A 17,798-nucleotide genomic window follows, 5' to 3' on the forward strand; every position below is an offset into this window, starting at 1 on the left:
GCTTGCAACAATGCAAGACAAAATACACTGGCTCAATAAAAGAGATTTAAGTTCTTAGTACATATGCACACAATGACTAAAATAAGGGAGCCCTGATCTTAGTCAAAGCTCCAAAGTGCTTCCTGAATATCAATGACCAAAGAAAAATTAACTTACTGCCTCAGCTGGTGAACTGAGCTAAATCAGGAGAGAGAGCAAGCAGATGAGAACCCTGATTACTTTTGTGTGCACTTTGCCAGAGAAGCCTGAGCTGTGCCTTCATGTGGGACTGCCATCCTTAACCTGCTGACCTCAGCTTTTGTTGTTTGCTTTGAGGTCAAGGTATTAACGTTTATGTAAGTCTGTGAAGTGTGGCAGGGAGACAATGGTCATTGCAATGTCACAATGTTGGTGTGTGCAGCCAACCACCTCCCTCACTGGTAAACCACTGCAGAAGTGCTCAGAGCTGTGACTGACCAACAGAGGAAAACAACGCAAGGCAACCTCTATGGATCTTTTTTCCAGTTTTCCCTTCCCCTCTGCCAAGACAAGCCAGATGCCAAGAGCCTTCCCTAAGCAGTGGACCCATTAGGAAGGTCTCCTGTTGAATGTACAGTCTCACAAGGTTAGTCATAAAGAAATCACTATGCACAAGTGGTAATTTAAAGGAGCTGCAGATTGGCAGACACTGAAAGAACAGGAAAGAGAAGAATGCTTGTCATGTTTTGAAAAGACAACTGTGCATCTCCTTTTCATTACTTTTTATTACGGTGATCACAACTTCCTAATGAGTATCAGTTTCTGTCACAAAACTGTAGCACATAATCTCATACAATTTGGCACAATTGACAACACAACAACCTCTCTGAGAAGAAAGGCTTTTCAGAGGAGTCAATTATGGGAAAAAAATAGCAACCACCCAAGTAATCGAAACAGTGGATAATTTGACACTTCATTTTCTACATAAACATATTTTCTTGATAAGTCATTTACTGGTTGCAAAAAATTCTAAAAGCAGAATAGAAAAGTAAACAACAATCTGCTATGCAATGCAGCATGGATGGTAAGTGACAAAATACCATATTCAGTAGGAAAAACAACTGTCAAAGGCAGCCGGTGATCCATGCCTTTTCTTCAAATTGTTCCCAGCCAATTGCTGTGCAGAATCCTCAGTTTGGGCTCCAGGACCCACAGAATTTGAGGTATTTCACACAAAGTACAGAGAACTGTGCAGTGGGTTCTTACTCACATTGCTGTTCAGTCTTCCTGAACACAGAGGGGTCAAAGATGGATTCCCAGGACTCAGTTTGCAAAATTGCCCAGCTGTTTTTAGCTCAAACAGTTTTCCACAGTGCTCATCTCCCTCCTCAGAATTTTAAAAAGTGCCTATATTTTCGAAAGGATTTTAACACTCAGCAGCTTCATTAGGGATGGGAAAAGCTGGATGTTCAATGCTTCTGGAAAGTAAGTACCTACATTGGAGCTGCCATAGAGAATCAGAGACTATAGGGTTTGGGTTGGAAGTGACCTTAAAGATCACCTTGTTCCAATCCCCTGCCATGGGCAGGGACACCTTCCACTATCCCAGGTTGCTCAGGGCCCCATCCAACATGGCCTTCGACACTTCCAGGGATTGGGCAGCCACAGCTTCTCTTGGCAACCTGTGCCAGGGCCTCACCACCCTCACAGGGAAGAATTTCTGCCCACATTGCTTTGGGTGCAGCCCAGCACACGGGGGGTTTCTGGGTGCCAGCGCACACGGCCGGGTCATGCTGAGGTCCTGAAGGCCTCCTTCCCCATCTACCACCCAACAAAGTCCTAAAGCCTTCCCAGTCCTCCTCAGCCAGTCTCACTTTTCCCCATGAATTTCACTTTTACCCACTGTAGCCCTGGTGAGGCAAAACTGAATTTTGCCAGTGTGCTGGGGGAGATTTAGGCTGGTTTCCAAGCTTACTACCATATTAGGGGAGAGATTTTGCCATGATGCTGAAAGTCCAAAATTTTACCATCATCAAAGTGAGTTTTCAGTAGAAAACTGGTTCAGGTTGTCTCAACCCATGTGCCAGTGTGTGTTCAACCAGGTTTTAAGGCAGTACTTAGAACAGCAAGACTCCAAGATGCCTTGGCTTTGTGGCTTTCAGTCAGACCTAAACTATTGCTCCACCACAAGCTTCCTAAAGCTTCAGGGTCATCCTAAAGCACACAACACCACCAGTCCTTGGAGATCCTCCAGCAGGGAACAGCGTCTGCAGTAATGTGTGGTTACCAAGGGCAAAATTAAAAACCCTGTGGCAGCTTTAGCTCGACATTTCTTTGCCTCTGCTGATTTGGCTGCATTGCTTCATGTAGTTTAATTTTTCTGCATGAAAAGTTACAGCCATTTTTAAGACATATAATAACCATACTTCAGCACCTAAAGGAACACATTTTATTTCAAACCCTTTAGAGCTGTATATTATTTGCCAGAAGCACTAAGCCTTACAGCTCTGTTTGTGAAAGAGGTATTAATTTTTACAGGTTTTCTACAGAATTTGTTCATAAAGATTTCAGAACCTACCATAAACAGGCCAAGAATCACACTTTATGTCTTCACTAAACCATTTTTCATCACTTAATAACTAGCTGACCCTCAAGTAAGCCTCCCAGAAAACCTAATGCATGGCATTAAGGGCACATGGTGAGGTGTCACTTCTATATTTTATAGTCCTCAGAAATCATGAGGCAAAACAAAGGAAAAAAAAAAACTACAATATGCAATGCACATACATTTGCTACCCACTCCTTGAGTGCTTCTGGCCTCTCTAGCCTCCACTGACCTGCCTTCCCTTCTTGTATACAAATTCACTGCTGCCCAACCATGGTGAAACTCCACCAAACTTCACCTCCTCCTGACATTCTGCAGGTTCTGTTGATTTTGCCTATCCTCAAAACCATGAAGCAGTGTCAAGCATGGCTTTTATGCCATGGACATTAGGCAAAGGAAAAATACCAACATCCATCACCGTGCCAGCCTTGAAGGTAAAAAGCATCATGGGAATCAAGCCTTCTAGCTGAGCTACATCTGTAAGAGGGATATTGATTCCTAGAAGAGCAATGGCCTCTGGAATCACATTAATGCACAGGACTCATGATAAGGGAGAGAATAAGGGGGAAAGAGAAACGGTTCATGCCACAGAATTAAGCTCTCAGAATGACCTCCCCTTTGGTCTGACAGTGCTCTGAAGTTGCTTCACTGCAGACATCTGTGACTGACACAGGTAACTTTCCTAAGGGTTAAATCTTTTTTTCCTCTTGTAACCTTTCTTTTCTCATAAATCACTGGTCTAAATTACTGCTCCAGTCTGCCAGACAGCCACTGCCTCATTAGGTCTGCTAATCAAGGTATGCTTCAAGAAGATATTTCCAATTGTTAACTAGACAAAAGAGCAGCTAACAGACATAGGTGAAAGGTTGAGAAACAGCAGTCATTTCTAATAGTCATGGATGAAACCTGGTCCTTCTGGATCACCAAGGACCCAAAGGAACCAGAGAAAAGGCAGTTCTAGCAGTGGTCTCACTGGTGCTTCTAAGCACTACACATGTCTACTTGCAGCCAAGAGGGCTGGAAGAAAATGCTACCCAACTTCTTGCCCAGTTGGAATTGAGGGACTGAGCTCCTGGCATTTGTCTGGTCTAGTAAAAGGTGCCCCTGCCATGGCAGGGGGGTTGGAACAAGATGATCTTTCACATCTCTTCCGACCCAGGCCATTCTATGACTCTATTCTATGAAAGCTTGCAGCACGACACACACTTTTCATGATGCATTCCATGCATTTCATTTCAACAAGCAACACATTTCATGGGAGAATCACAGATGCAGGAGCAATTGAGCTTATTACAGGTAGTTTTTAAAACCAGTTTGTTCAAGAAGACTCAGCAAAGGGAACCAGAAGACTCTCATTGATGTCAGTGGACACTGGCTCAGGAAAATTGTAGCCACTTACATAGAACTCCTGAGGAAAAGACTTAGTCTGCAGATAAGGTTTGCACCACTGAGGGCTTTTTCAATTGATGCCCAGCACTGTGTCCTGCATCCCAAGACATATGCAGCTTCAATTTAAGGATGTATTTCCTTGCATGTCCTTATTCTCATTCCCAAACAACCAAATAGCACTGAGCCACATGACAAAGGTGTTAGCTCACCTACTACTCCTACCATGTTGCTTCATCTTTCAGACCCGACATATGCTGTAGTTGCATGGTTTGACCAAAATCAGCTATTTGAAAGATCAAATAGCACCTAGAGAAAGATGTGCATTTTAATTCACAGAGACTAAATCAGCAGTATTGGACAAGGCAGATTGGTTCCTTACTTTGGAATGATACAGCAGGGTGCGCTTACTAGAAAAGCGACGACTTTACCTTTTAATTAAAACTGCAAGAGATTATAATGTTCTTTAAAGGTGCCAGAAAGACAGCACTACTAAATGAAGTCCTCCCTTTGTCCTTACGAAAAAAAATGCCTCTTTAGGATACGAGAAGTATATTTTGTAAACTCCATATTTATTTCTTTTTAGATTCTAAAAAAACAGGAAAAAAGGAACAGAAAAAATCTTCAAAGAACCATGAAAATCATTCAAAGTTAAGACACACTGACTGAAACAAAAAAAGTTGGTTGTAACATTTTCAAGTCAATTCATTTTTAGGATGTAATCTAGGTAAGAAGCATTTCCAAAAATACATATCATTACTTTTTCCAGGATCTTTTCTCACAAATGTTTCCAGCCAACTTTCCCCAATCTGTCTCCGTCAAATAAGGTCACACCTGAAAACTACATGCATGCTAATTTAATTCTGGATGAAGGAACTGACAGTGGCATTAAAATCAAGCTTTTTAAAGCAAGCAAGGCATAACATTTACATTAATATAAGGAACAACAGGACAAGAGGGAATGGCTTCAAACTGACAGAGAGTAGGTGTAGATTGGATATTAGGAAGAAATTCTTCCCTATGAGAGTGGCGTGGCACTGGCATAGGTTGGCTGTGGCTGCTCCATCCCTGGAAATGTCCAGGGCCAGGTTGGATGGGGCTTGCAGTAACCCGGTCTAGTGGAAGGTGTCCCTGCCCATGGCAAGAGTTTGGAAAGAAATGGTCTTTAAGGTCCCTTCGAACCCAAATCACACCATGATTCCATGATCTGTTTAGAATCTTTTCAGAACCAAGATAGAGAAAAACTCACACAAAATATCAAGGACTACCTCAGCCACCAAGGTGGCTCAAAACTTAAGCAAAGTTTGGAAAATGACATCTTCAGGTAAAAGGTTAATTAAGTCTTCATGCAACTAAGCCTAAAAATACATCCCATTTTGCAGATTTGCTTCAACAGTTCAACACTTGTCATATATACTTCCTTACTTAGCAAGTAGTTTTACTGAAATAAGTGGGTCTATTTAAGAAATAAATATTAAACATGGAAGAAGGCTCCAGGTTGCTGGTTGAGAATCTGGTTGTTTCAATTTTGAGGTGCAAAACTCCAGGCAGGTTTCCCACAGCCAAGACTCACCACATTCTTTCACCCATCATTAATGTATTTCCCAAAATCCTGACTACAATTTTTTGAGCTCAGCAGTTCCCTACAACTTCACATTCCAGGAACCAGACATTGGAAGTTTTTGTTGTTACTGATCTGGAACAAGTCAATGGCCATAACTGAAAGGCAGTACAACCTATCTGTTCCCGAATTTATTTAGCATTGATTTTCCCATGGAAATCACTACTTTTTAACAAAACTAAAAGGCAAGACCTGTCATGTGAAATACATAAATCCTAACCAAAATTCTTCTGTAGAGATACCACCTTTTATCTACTACAGTTGAAGAATAGTTATCACATGACTTTTTCATTTGGTCAAGCCTCCTTTCAAGTCACTTTTCCTAGAATCTGAAAATAACTGCGGTTTTGAATTGGCATAGTTATTGACAAAATATCGCTGATAAATATACGTTTAATATTATTCTGTGCAAATTTACAGTAAGATAGTGACGAAAATTAAAAAATACAGAGCCTGAGCTGGTATTCAGTAGCACTTTCCCACAGTAGAGTTACAGGATCACACCCCTAATGCTTGATAAAATTTAAGCATATTTCTTTATATCTATAAAGATTGGCTGTCAGTGTTTGTCAAAATTGGAGTTTAGAGCTACATTTCAAAGCTCTAAGCTCAAAGAATGAAATATGTGTTCCTCCTGATTTAAGCTAATGCCCAGACATTTGTGATCACTGGCTGGATGCTTTAAAGAAAAAAAAAAAAATGACCAACAAACAAACATAAAACCCCAAACAAAACCCCATAACTTTTATAAACTCTCAAACTTATAATTTACTTCCATATATCTGCAGTATATACACAAAATCACAACAGATACAATCTTACCTTTTTGTTTGTTTGTTTAAAGAACATCAATATAATGAGTTTTGCAACTCAAGGAAGGTAGTTTTCCTTAAAAAAGGAAGCTGTGTACACCTGCACATCCCAAGAACATTAATGTGTTGGAGGGACACACAGTATTGGACCTGCTAAAGTCTGGAGAGATATGGAAGAATGGATACTGACCTTTTTTAAAGGCAAGAAGTCACCCTCACCCCTACCTGACTGGAGGGAGGGTTCCCACCATCCTGAAGGAGGGCAGGGAACAATCCATCTGTCTGTATTTTATGGAAGGTATGAATAAGAAAACACTTTCCAAAAAAAATTAACAGACCATTCTGATTTTAGAAAATGCCAACACGTTTTCCAAAACCTCAGAAAACCCAGACTTAGGTAATTTCTACTTTAATCCTTTTTAACAGCCTAACAGATTGGTATTTTAAGTTAAAAGAGACAATAAAAAACCAAGACAGGTAACCAATAAAACAAGTAACTTGTTCCAACAACTCAGTTTTCTAACAGACAGAATATCTGTGTGAAAGGGGAATGAAACCCTTCAACAGAAATAGAAGAGAATTAAGGATGAAACATGATTTTATGGGTAATGAATGTGAGTAAAAACATTGAATGAGATGTATAATCAGGATTAAAGACTTGGGCAGAGTGAGAACAACACAAGAACCACATCTGCATGTTCCATGTTGGCAATAGTGTCAATGGAGTCAAACTGTGTCCAGAGTCATTTAAGAAGAGAGTCTGCAATGCAGTCTTTCAGGGACAAAAAAGCAAAACATAATTCCAAGTGCCTGAACATACAGTCTTTCCTCTAGTGCTGTGGAGGGACTGCAGCCAGCTCCAGCAGGACTTAGTGTGCACTGCACTGCAGGAAAGACTTCCAGAAGTTTGCAGGAAAGTCTACTGGCAGTGATGGAGGGAAGATCAAGAGAATCAAGCATAAAACATCTTGGTTCAGAGATGACAGTGACAGTCTAAACATCCCCAGAGCATGTGAACCTTAAAGAAGGAAAACATTATAAAGGATGGCACATTCCTGCAGGGCATCTGTGGGAGTGACTGAGTAGAAAGATGATTAGAAAAACTCAAAAGCTGGGAAAACGCCTCCCAGAGAAAATACAAAATAATTGTTTCAAACAAGACAGCTCATCCATTTTGGTGCTGTGAGCCAGCTGGTTGGCAACACCAGCTACATATTAACACAAAATTTGCCATCAGTCAGTCTCCTGGACCCTCAGCCCACACGACTGTCACACCTCTCTTCCACACACACAGGAAAACTAAACTGCTAAGTTTCGACACCTTCCTGGCACACTCATTCTTCAACCCAGTTGAAAGCCACGGAAGAAAAGGCAGTGGGTCATACAGGATAGTCGTGGGGTTAAAGAAAGGATAATTTAAACTGACCAACACATCCTCCTCTGGGCTTCCATCTGGTGCTTCTTCAATTAGGGCACCAGTAACATCTTTTCTCCCTTTCAGTGAAGTGCTAAGATGCCTGATAAACATTTGTGCCACTGTGCTCAGGCAGCTGCTGTTTGAACTTGCTTGGGATGTTCACTGCAAGGAATACTGAGGCTCAGAACAAAATCTGAAAATTCAGTTGCAAATAAGCAAAGCAGCAGCAACACCAAGGCAGTGACCACAAGTCAGGAAGGTTCCTTTTACCCAACCTTCTTAATGTACCCTGCAATACATTCCTGTAGGCAGGTTATGCGCGAATAAAGAACCTTGAAAGAGTAATGAGATGTTCCATAAATTATTTCCAACCTAAAAAAGCTAATTGCACACTGGAACAACAGATTTTGCTGCTTTTCTCACCTCCATCCTGAAACTTGCTCAGCCTTTCGAAGTAGGACGATATAGGAACTTGAACAATATCCAGGATTGCCAGCAGCGTCCGGGTCAGTCTGAGGAGCTCACTAAAACTATAAAAGCCAAAGTATATGAGGTTTCGAGCCAGATGTACCACCTATGAGAAAAAGAAATTAAAAATGAAGGAAGTATTGACAACCTTTATGGTGTTCAGCTGTGCAATCCATGTTTCACACAGCAGCTTCCACAGAGATTCAGATCTTGAGTGCACTCAAATTAGCACAAGTCTCTCCACTGATTTAAGTGGGCCTTGGACTAAGGTGACATTAAATGTTTGTCAGAGTTACACAAAAACAATTGGCCAGTCGAATTACAGCAAACAGCAAATCCAAGGTGAGATTTAGGAAGGTTTGGAAGGATACAATTGCACCTGTGAAAATATCTAAGATCAAGAAGAAGGAAATTATTTAAAGAGGCAGCAGCTGGGGAAGATGGAAGTCAGAAGAAAGATAAGATGACTCTGGTAAGAACAGAGGTGATTTCAGGTGACCAAAAGCAGCTGTGACAAAGCTTGGGAGGTGGGTTGGAGAAGGAACTATAAAAGCTGGAAGCATTTCCCCTTTATTCAATGTTATTTGAATCCAGAAAATTTAGGCCTATCTAAAGTTTCTGTCAGGAATTTCACACAATACTTAAACCACAGCATTAGGTTATTTTCTTCAGTGTAATATCTTAGAGAGAATAGTACTTACTTATATTGAAGAATCCTTACACGTTATTTCACTAATGTAGAAAGAAAGATAATATGGCCATTCATCCTCCCACATATCCCCTCTCCCTCCACCGAAATGCAACCACCTCAGGAGAAGGTGGGAAGGGTTGGAAAAATACAGCTGTTTGACAGCAGACAAGAATATAATTTTCTGCAGTAACAGTCATCACCAAGAACACTGAAATTAGGAACTGGTGCTTCTTCAGGCTATTTTGCACCAACATTTATTCCGCAACTGCTTTTATTTTGAAATATGTCAACTTAGCTGAAATGAGGAGTACTGTAAGTAGGATGTAGATAGCTGAGAAGTACCTCAAATGTAAGTTTATTTTTCTCTTTGTCTCCAAAAGGAAAGGGCTGATTCACAACTTCTTTCAAGTACTCTTCTACAAATTCCATAGTTAGTGCAAACTTGGTCTTCATTTCATTCCTCGAAGAATCAGTGAAGGAATCATACCTACAGTGCAAGGCACAGAAAAAAGGAAAACTAAACATCTATAGAAACAGAGTGAAAAATAAAACCCATGGAAGTCTCCAAGAGTAACATTAATTAACAGTTCTGTGCTCTGCTACAGAAACATCTTTTGTCAACATTAGACATCTACAACCATTTTGTCCCGAGAACAACCCTACAAAGTGCTTTTGTACTTTAGTCTGAAGCACTTTCAACTTACTCATGGATTGTGATCTTAGTAGGAATTTCAGTCCACAATCTGGCATATTTGACAGGCACCACAGATTCCTGAGGATCTCTGTCCACATGCATGTGTAGCATCAGCCGACAGAAAGAAGCCCGGAGGTCGTAGGGGAGGCTTTCATCAGACATGCACCGTAGGATCAAGTCTACTGAGAGCTGGGCAGAAATCTGGTTAATGGCGAGATATTGGCGGTCCAGGCACATCCTTGCAAAGAGGTTAAGTTGGTACCTTAAGAAAAAAAAAAAGGTAGTAACATGGTATTCAAAGAAAGCAGTTGGAAATGAAACACTGCCCCTCAAAATCTCATTTTACAAACCTAATATCAGCCTTGCTGGTATAAAGCCTCAAAAATTACAAGAGTGACTTTGCTAAACAAGGGATTGACTTGCCATTAAAAATGCTAATGTCAGGATCCAGCTCCCATGAAGACTGGGCTCCCTCTGGAAGTCAAAGGAAACAGTTCAGTGGAAGGCTGAAGCACTTGGACTATGTGTTTTCAATCAGTATAAGACATTGTTCCATTATCACCTTTTCCCCTAATCCTCAAGACCCTCAGGACACTCCTCCCTCAGACCATGCCTTGCTTCCAGGGCAGCACAACCTAAAATTAGAGCCCAGTAAAGAAAAGGTGAGAGGCAAAATGACAGACACAGAGAGCTGTGATGAGCAAAAGAAACTCTAAATTTGCTTGGAAGAGACAGCAGAAACTGTGATGCCTCCTGCAAGAAAAACTTGAAACTAACTTTTAATCCCAGTTTCTGTATGACCTGGTTTCCTTTTTTTGATATTGGCAAATGAACTGACTAAGAACAGCACTGGAGGCTTCAGAGAGTTTACATTTTGCCTGAATAAACAGTTTTACCTGTAGTAGGTTAGAACTTCTAAATCAGCTTTCGTGCCCTCCTTCGCTTCCTGAGCCAGATGTCTGATGGCTTTGCCATGAGGCTCCTTGTTGCTGTCAATCCAATAAAGCCACACTTCCTCTTCATCCACATCATCTGAGATGACTGGGCATTCCAAGGGATTGTCCGTTTGTGTTGAAACCAGCCTGCAAACACAAACCATTCACAATGGAGCCAACAGCAAACTGCTACAGATATAACAATAGAGCAGGCAACAAAAAGGTGCTGTGTTCCAATTACAGATGCTCACTTGGTCTGAATGAGAATGTCAGCATTCCCTGGGCTCAGCATAAACTTGCAGATGAGTTCCTGAGTTACTGGTATTGCTGTGGTGTTGGATACACACAGGTCTGACAGATAATCCAAGAATCTGCAGGCAAAAAAACACAGATGCAACAGAAAATGAGATTTAAAATACTACTCAGAAACACTGCAGTAGAAATCCCTAGCAGCCAGTACTGGAGTATGGATGCTCAAGGGAGCACAAATCACAATATTTATTGATGTACAACTTTTGCCAATTCATACTTTGCAACTCACAACAGTGAGTCTGAGCAGTCTGAGGCTGTCTCAAGTTTGGCTGGCAGGGGAACTCCACTGAAGGTCACTATGCTTGTCAGGAACCGAAAGCAAGAGCACTCACCCTCACCCATCACCCCAGCAGGTGACATTCCCTAACATATATCCCTAACCTAAGTAGCAAGAAGATGTTCCTTGTGCTGGAGACAGTCATGTGCCCTCTGGGGAGCTCCACTGCACGGGAGGAGACCACACCTCCACCTTCCAAAGCTGCCTTTTAAAATCTCTGAAGTGACGCAGCCAACAATTAGTGAAGTATGAACCAAAGAAGGGTAGGGGTTGGAAGCAACCTTAAAGATTATCTAATTCCAACTCCCCTTCCATGGGCAGGGGTGCCACCCACTGGACCAGGTTGCTCAGGGGTCCATCCAACTTGGCCTTGAACACTTCTGGGGAACTCTAGGCAATCAGAGAAGAGTGAAGACCTGGCAGGAGCTGAACATAGGACCTCTGTATTCAAAGAGGTCATTCCATGTAAAGCACAAACAATGAAGTTTTGCAAGGAATTCAGTCTCCTATGAATTTTTCCTCTCAATCTTAGGTCTTCTGATGTTTAACAAGGTTCAGGCTGAGGCTTTCCTCACAGTTGGGGCATTTATGAGGTATCTGGTTTTGTCTCTTTTCCATGGATTCCTCTGTGTGCATTAACAGTACTGCAGTCTTTGCCTCACTGAGATATCAAAAGGGCTTGTTCCCTCTATGTAGGTCCTTCTTTCCATGACACTCCTAGGAACTAAGTATCCCTGAGCCCACCACTCCTCTAGCAAACGTAGCCAAAACTGGGCAAGAGGCTTAAGAGCTGGTGGGGGAGCAGATATGAGCAGGTACACACACACACACACACGTACATGTCATACATTCCGCTTCCTTAGAAATCCAGGTACAAAAACTTTGACCATCTACTATCAGCCATAAAAACAGATTTTCCAGTTTAAAAAAAAAAAATCCACTTCTTTTATATTCTGACCTAAAGCTAATAAAAAAAAAATTCAAATGAGCGAAGTTCAAGGCCAGAATTTTTCATTTGGAACAAAATTTGGTCTAGGACACGTTTACTGGGATTTTCACTGCTCTAGGTCTGACCTGGAATCAGAACCTGCAGAAAAACTGGTATTAATAAAAGCTTAGAAAAACTGCCATCTGTGTAATTTACATCAAGATTATTGGCAGGGGAAACAACACAAGTGGCAGTTTTACAGAGGAGAAATTAAACTTTCTGTTTGTATCTCTTTGTCCCAATCTGAAGTAATACGAAATTTTCAAAACCATCTTGTGAAGTACAAACCGTCTTTTCAGTAGGTTCTGAAATGCAGACACAGTCAAACCCCAAGACTAACAGGTAGTACCGATATTTTCTATGTGGGTTTTTCTGTTTGCCACATCAAAACTGGGAGAAAGAGACATCAGAGCAATGAATAGCAGGGAGATTCACAGCTACTGCAAACACAAAAACCTATCAATAGAGAAAAAGTAAGTTGTGTGGACCACATCAAACCTTGGCTCTCGATTTCTCCTGAGTAAATTCACAAATGTCTCTATTTCTTTAGCTGTGATGTGTTTCTCTAGCAGTTTTCTGTTGTTGTGCAACAAAGCTGTGATGGTGTCTTCTGCCAGAATATCATAACCAATCTGGGACTGCATGACACAGAAGTTCTTAGCAATATATTCCTGAAAAAAAGGAAAATTCCCATGGTGAACCACTGAGCAGTAATGTTTTTATTTTAGAACCAGAGGCATTCAGCTCAGTTAATCAAAATAACCCTCAAAACTTTCCTCTCTGAGCTGGCCTGAACAAAAGAACATCTGAACACCTAAAATATGTACTGCAAGGAACAGATTCCATATTAGGGATGACCAACTCTTCTTATTCTTTCATATACCAGAGGAATGAATCCACGAAAATATACATAAAATTCAAGAAATGGCAGCTAATTTTTTTTATAAGGAAAAAAAACAAAAGGTTTTTATATCGTTTAAGAAGCTTTTTTCCTGAGTTTTCCCTCCTTCCAAGACAAAAATATTTCTGTAAAGCATTAGAAATAAAACAAAGAAGCCACACACAGCAGTTTGAACTTTTATCTCTAGTCCTTTTAGTCCATGTTCTGAAATCCTTTTTGCTCACAGGAAGTCTCCAGCAGTGGGAAATCAGGCTACCTGACAGAGCAAATTCTGCTCTGATTCACTGCCATCCCTCTACAAACACAGAAACAGATAGTTTTGCAAACTTCCCACTTTATAGTCTAGACTCCAAGAGAATATTTTTAATAGTAGGAAGCTCATGAAGGAAGCAGTGCACCCCAGTCTCAGTTTGAGCCTGTAAAAGTACAAGGTGAAGTTGTGATATTCATTGCTGAACTTTCAATTCATACAGTAATAACCCACAAAAAAACAGGCCTTTCACCACAGAATCCCACTTGTAAGTGCAGAGAGCGATGTCAAATCCAGGATATATAATTATAGGAATCAGGAGGAAAATTACCCTCAACACCACTGACCTGGTTCTTCCTATAGTCCTGTTGGGAATGTCTGAGAACTCTGTAACATAATCTCAACACATATTTGTAGGGAGCATATCTCTGGTCACCCAGGTCTTCAAGTCTCAGCATCGATCCTTCACCTTTGTCCTTAAAAGGAGCTTTGAGGATGCCAAATATCTGCTCAAAATCAGAATTGATGACAATGAAAACCAAACCCAGATTTTTGCTAAACTTAAATTAACAGCCTTGACTAAATGCAAGTGGGGCCACAATCTGAGACATTACAGCTGTATGCATTTGTGTTCAGCTTTAGATTTCCCACCAACGTGACTGATATTGCTTTCTCTATTTCTGCTATTCCCAATTTTGACCACTGTTTGTTAAGTGCCTTAACTTGGGATACATTAAAGGAAAAGGAAGACTATGCTGACTGCTGTCCAATTTCATCTTTTTCCCCCCTTTTTTTTAATTATTTCAGTAGGCTACTTAAAGAGACCATTAATTTTTATTTACTTGCAAGTTTGCCCTCATACAAACAAAGCCAGAGGTCTAGAAGGGCATTGGAATTTTTCCAATATGGGGAACACTTGCAGGATTGGGACAGTGCTGCACGCTTATTTCAAATTTTGTGAACACTTTGCTCTCAAATGTAGCCTTAAAAGTCATGAGAATCACATGAAACTAAGCCATCAGACACATACTTCACTCTGGTTCAGGGACCAAGAGATGAGCCTTGACCCAGTAGTGTCATATTTACCCAGTCCAACCACACACAAACCCACCATGGCATAAGCCACATTACCCAAAAATAACATTTTCTCACCTCACTGTCTCCTACAATCTGGTTGCAAACACAATTAAGTTATTAACACAGTAGGATGTACCTGAGCCAATATGTTTTGTTCCCTCATTAGTTTCTGTCGTTCCCGGTTTGGCTTGGTAACGATCACATCCAAAACTTCCTGCCCATTATTAGGCACATCAGCAACAAAGAAAATGAGATCTTCCAGTAACTTGGTTACAAACCTAGAATGAATAGACAAATCATTATTATATATAGTCATTCAACACTTGCCAGGATTCATTAAGAACAAAAATCATGCTTATAACAAGCTTTACCTGGCAAAATGGAACTTCTATCACTGCAAAGTTAAGCTTGGTACATACTTAAGGATTCTAAACCTTGGTTCAGCAGAAGCTTAAATCAATCACAGGGCTATTTACCAAGGCATTAAACAACAACCAGAGGGAAAGCAGGAGAAAAATACAGGCTGCTGGATTGATACACAGTATTCAGAGATGCAAAATCTATACCAGCTGGCCTCAAGGCCCAGGAGTAGTAAAAAGAAACTTAAACAGCCTAGTAAGAATTTTTATGTTTTATCAGGGGTCCATGAAACAAGATGATGGACTCAGCAGAGGAACAAAAACATTCTGCCACCAGATAATTTCCCTACTGACACGAGAAACTGTTTCATATATACACTTTTTCATATATATATATATATTCATATATAACTGTTTTCATATATAACTGAGCCAAGAAAGTCTCAGCCCACTGATAGAGAACAGCAAGGTATGTGTGTCCTCCAAGAAAAAAAGAGCAGAAAAGGCAGATTTAGGATGAAGCAACCAGAAATAAACTGTTGGGACTTCTCTTTATCTAAGCAGGGAAGTGATAAGACAGTAAAAAGATGTTTGGGTTCTTTTTTTTTTTTCACTCAGCTTTTTGAGGCTGAGTACCAGCACCCAGGTCATTACAGATCTGCCTGTTATGATATTAAACCACCTGGTCTAATTGCTACTGGAAACTGACTGCAAAAATCCAGTTTTATCACCAAAAATTAACATCTTCAGGAAAAAAAAAAAAAAGGACCTGTATATGATGCATTACAGGTTACAAATTAACATTGCTAGAGAAGCTGTCTTATATCCAGTTTAACCACAGGCAGGTGAAGACAAATAGTGAACTTCATCACTGGCAGTGGGATACATTTGGCTACAACAAAATCCCTTAATTCAGGGGCAGGTGGGAAGAACAAACATGCTAATAGTGCTACAGCCCAAGTGGGAATGAATACAAGGGGTAAACACCAAAATTATGTAAGGTAGGAAAAGAGAATGGGGGAAAATAGAAACAAGAAAGCAAAGGGATGACTGGGCCAGCTTCTCAGTCACACTAAAACCTCCTTCTGAGGCTTTTGCAGCACGAATATGAGGTGAACATGAACTTCACACAGATCAAGAGCCCTGCTGTGCTGCCTGTTGTATGGATGGCCATCTTGTGCATGAGAATGAGGTGCAGTGACCCCTCATATTGCAGCTCAGAAGTGGTTTATCAAAGGAAATTAAGACAAACACATTTACCCATTTATTTATGTGGTCAGTGAATTGGGGAAGTGCTGTTTATCTCCATTTTACAGAAGAGATGCACAAATCAGCCTAGATGCTGTGGCAGAGGTGGGATCTAACCTCCAGCTCACTCTCCCAACTGCCTCTGCACCCATGAGGATATTACCAAATTTCATTATATTGTGAGGTCATGATGTCATGAGTAACCAAACACTAATTTAGGAGGGGGGAAAAAAAATAAAACTCACTAACCTTCTTTCATTCTGGGTTATTGTTCCATTCTCCAGCTTTTTAACTGTTGATGCTAAAACCTTGTTTGCATCATTAGCAAAGTCCAAGTCTCTGACCTCAGACAGAGGAACTGACACAATGGCAAAAGCTTCCTTGTCCTCTTTGGTTTGGCACGTCCCAATCTGCAACAGTTTTTGGTTTAAAGTGGGCAAGGAGTGTTCTTACCTTTATCCTGATTATTATGCATATTTTATATGTTTGAAGGGAGATCACTGCTAGACAAATTGAGGAATGAGTTTGGGATTTTAATCCCAAGATATAGGTGTTTACCTTTAACATCACAGGTCTCTCCTCATCAGTGTCTATTGGAATGCTTGTACTGGTGACCCAAGTGTTAGTGCATAAATGCCTCAGTCGGACATAGGAGTTCCTAAAGGAGGACAAAGCAAACAACAGGCAGAGCTGCAACAAGAACAGCATCTTGGAATTATGCAGAGGGCTGGTTTTAAGTAGGAGTAAAATATTCTTCAAAGAAAAGAAAAATTAAAAGGGAGATGTTATAAAATCCCATTCCAATAGAAACACATTTCATGAATAAACCCAATTCTTTCATTGTTTTCTTTTCTGCAGAATAACGGCCCCCTTTAAGTTGTCACAGCACAAAAGCCAGAAAGTAAAGCTGACCGTGGTTTCACAGCTTCACCATAATGATCTGCAAACCCTCATTCCAGGGTTTCCATTTACAGTACCAGTTCTCAACTGAAAATCAAGTGAACAAAGAGCAGACATGAGATCCTTCAAAATTCTTTCCATATGATAATCTGTGGTATTATCAAAAAGCAAGGCTGAGAAAGCAATTGCAATTTTAACTCTGAATTTTACTTTTGAAATATATTCACTGTGGTCTTTGTTCACGCTCTCCCTTTCACGCTGATGGGCTTTGAGTATTCAAGTAAGCAAATTATCTGGCAAAACTTAGCATAGCAAACACTCTTCAAAGCCTCATACAGCAGTATTTGTGGGTACCCAGCTTTAAAATCATAACAACTAGCCCCAAGTGTCTGCAAGTCCATTCAGTCACTGTGACTTATCTAGCCAATCTCAGTTATGCAACACAGTTGAAAATTTCAAATATTGACAATTAAAACCCAGAAGCCACTTGCTGAATTCATCTGAATAACAAATGTCTTCGGTGGCACTGTGATCTGTCAGGGAAGCAGAAGCCCAGTTCACGACGCGTTATTTGTTGGGAACAATCCAGTTAGATCTATTAGGAACACAGTTTTTTCAAGCAGTGCACAGACCTCAGTTCTGTCCTCACATATATCTGTGCGATATTTAGCCCGTTATTTTTCTCTTCACAGGTTGTTTAAGTGTCACTTGTTTTATCCCTATAATTATTTTACCCAGTCACAGCAGCAGCATCATGTTTTATACATCCCTTGTTTACCCATGAACACCCCTCAATTTTCAATGAGAGGATAATACTTGCTCATGTTTGATTTTTTTTTCTGCTTTACTCACCAGCATAATGCCAGGGAGAAACCCTGTCAGTGCAGCACTATTTTCTG

At 40.6% G+C, this 17,798-nt stretch overlaps 1 protein-coding gene across 2 annotated transcripts in view; it reads right to left on the reverse strand.

Annotated features, from left to right (window-relative positions):
- Nucleotides 1–17,798, reverse strand: part of ITPR2 (inositol 1,4,5-trisphosphate receptor type 2) — a 242,203-nt gene that overhangs the window by 160,920 nt on the left and 63,485 nt on the right. For both annotated transcript variants that reach the window (XM_018083671.1, XM_029963962.1), the window contains exons 12-21: nucleotides 16,558–16,657; nucleotides 16,249–16,409; nucleotides 14,529–14,670; nucleotides 13,663–13,821; nucleotides 12,663–12,835; nucleotides 10,839–10,958; nucleotides 10,549–10,734; nucleotides 9,663–9,914; nucleotides 9,301–9,445; nucleotides 8,223–8,373 (exon numbers count right to left, since the gene is read on the reverse strand). In XM_018083671.1, the coding sequence (XP_017939160.1) occupies nucleotides 8,223–8,373; nucleotides 9,301–9,445; nucleotides 9,663–9,914; nucleotides 10,549–10,734; nucleotides 10,839–10,958; nucleotides 12,663–12,835; nucleotides 13,663–13,821; nucleotides 14,529–14,670; nucleotides 16,249–16,409; nucleotides 16,558–16,657 (1,589 nt within the window). The remainder of the gene's footprint in view (nucleotides 1–8,222; nucleotides 8,374–9,300; nucleotides 9,446–9,662; nucleotides 9,915–10,548; nucleotides 10,735–10,838; nucleotides 10,959–12,662; nucleotides 12,836–13,662; nucleotides 13,822–14,528; nucleotides 14,671–16,248; nucleotides 16,410–16,557; nucleotides 16,658–17,798) is intronic.

The sequence above is a fragment of the Manacus vitellinus genome, unplaced genomic scaffold, assembly GCF_001715985.3.
Source record: "Manacus vitellinus isolate BGI_N305 unplaced genomic scaffold, ASM171598v3 scaffold_66_pilon, whole genome shotgun sequence".
Lineage (NCBI taxonomy): Eukaryota > Metazoa > Chordata > Aves > Passeriformes > Pipridae > Manacus > Manacus vitellinus.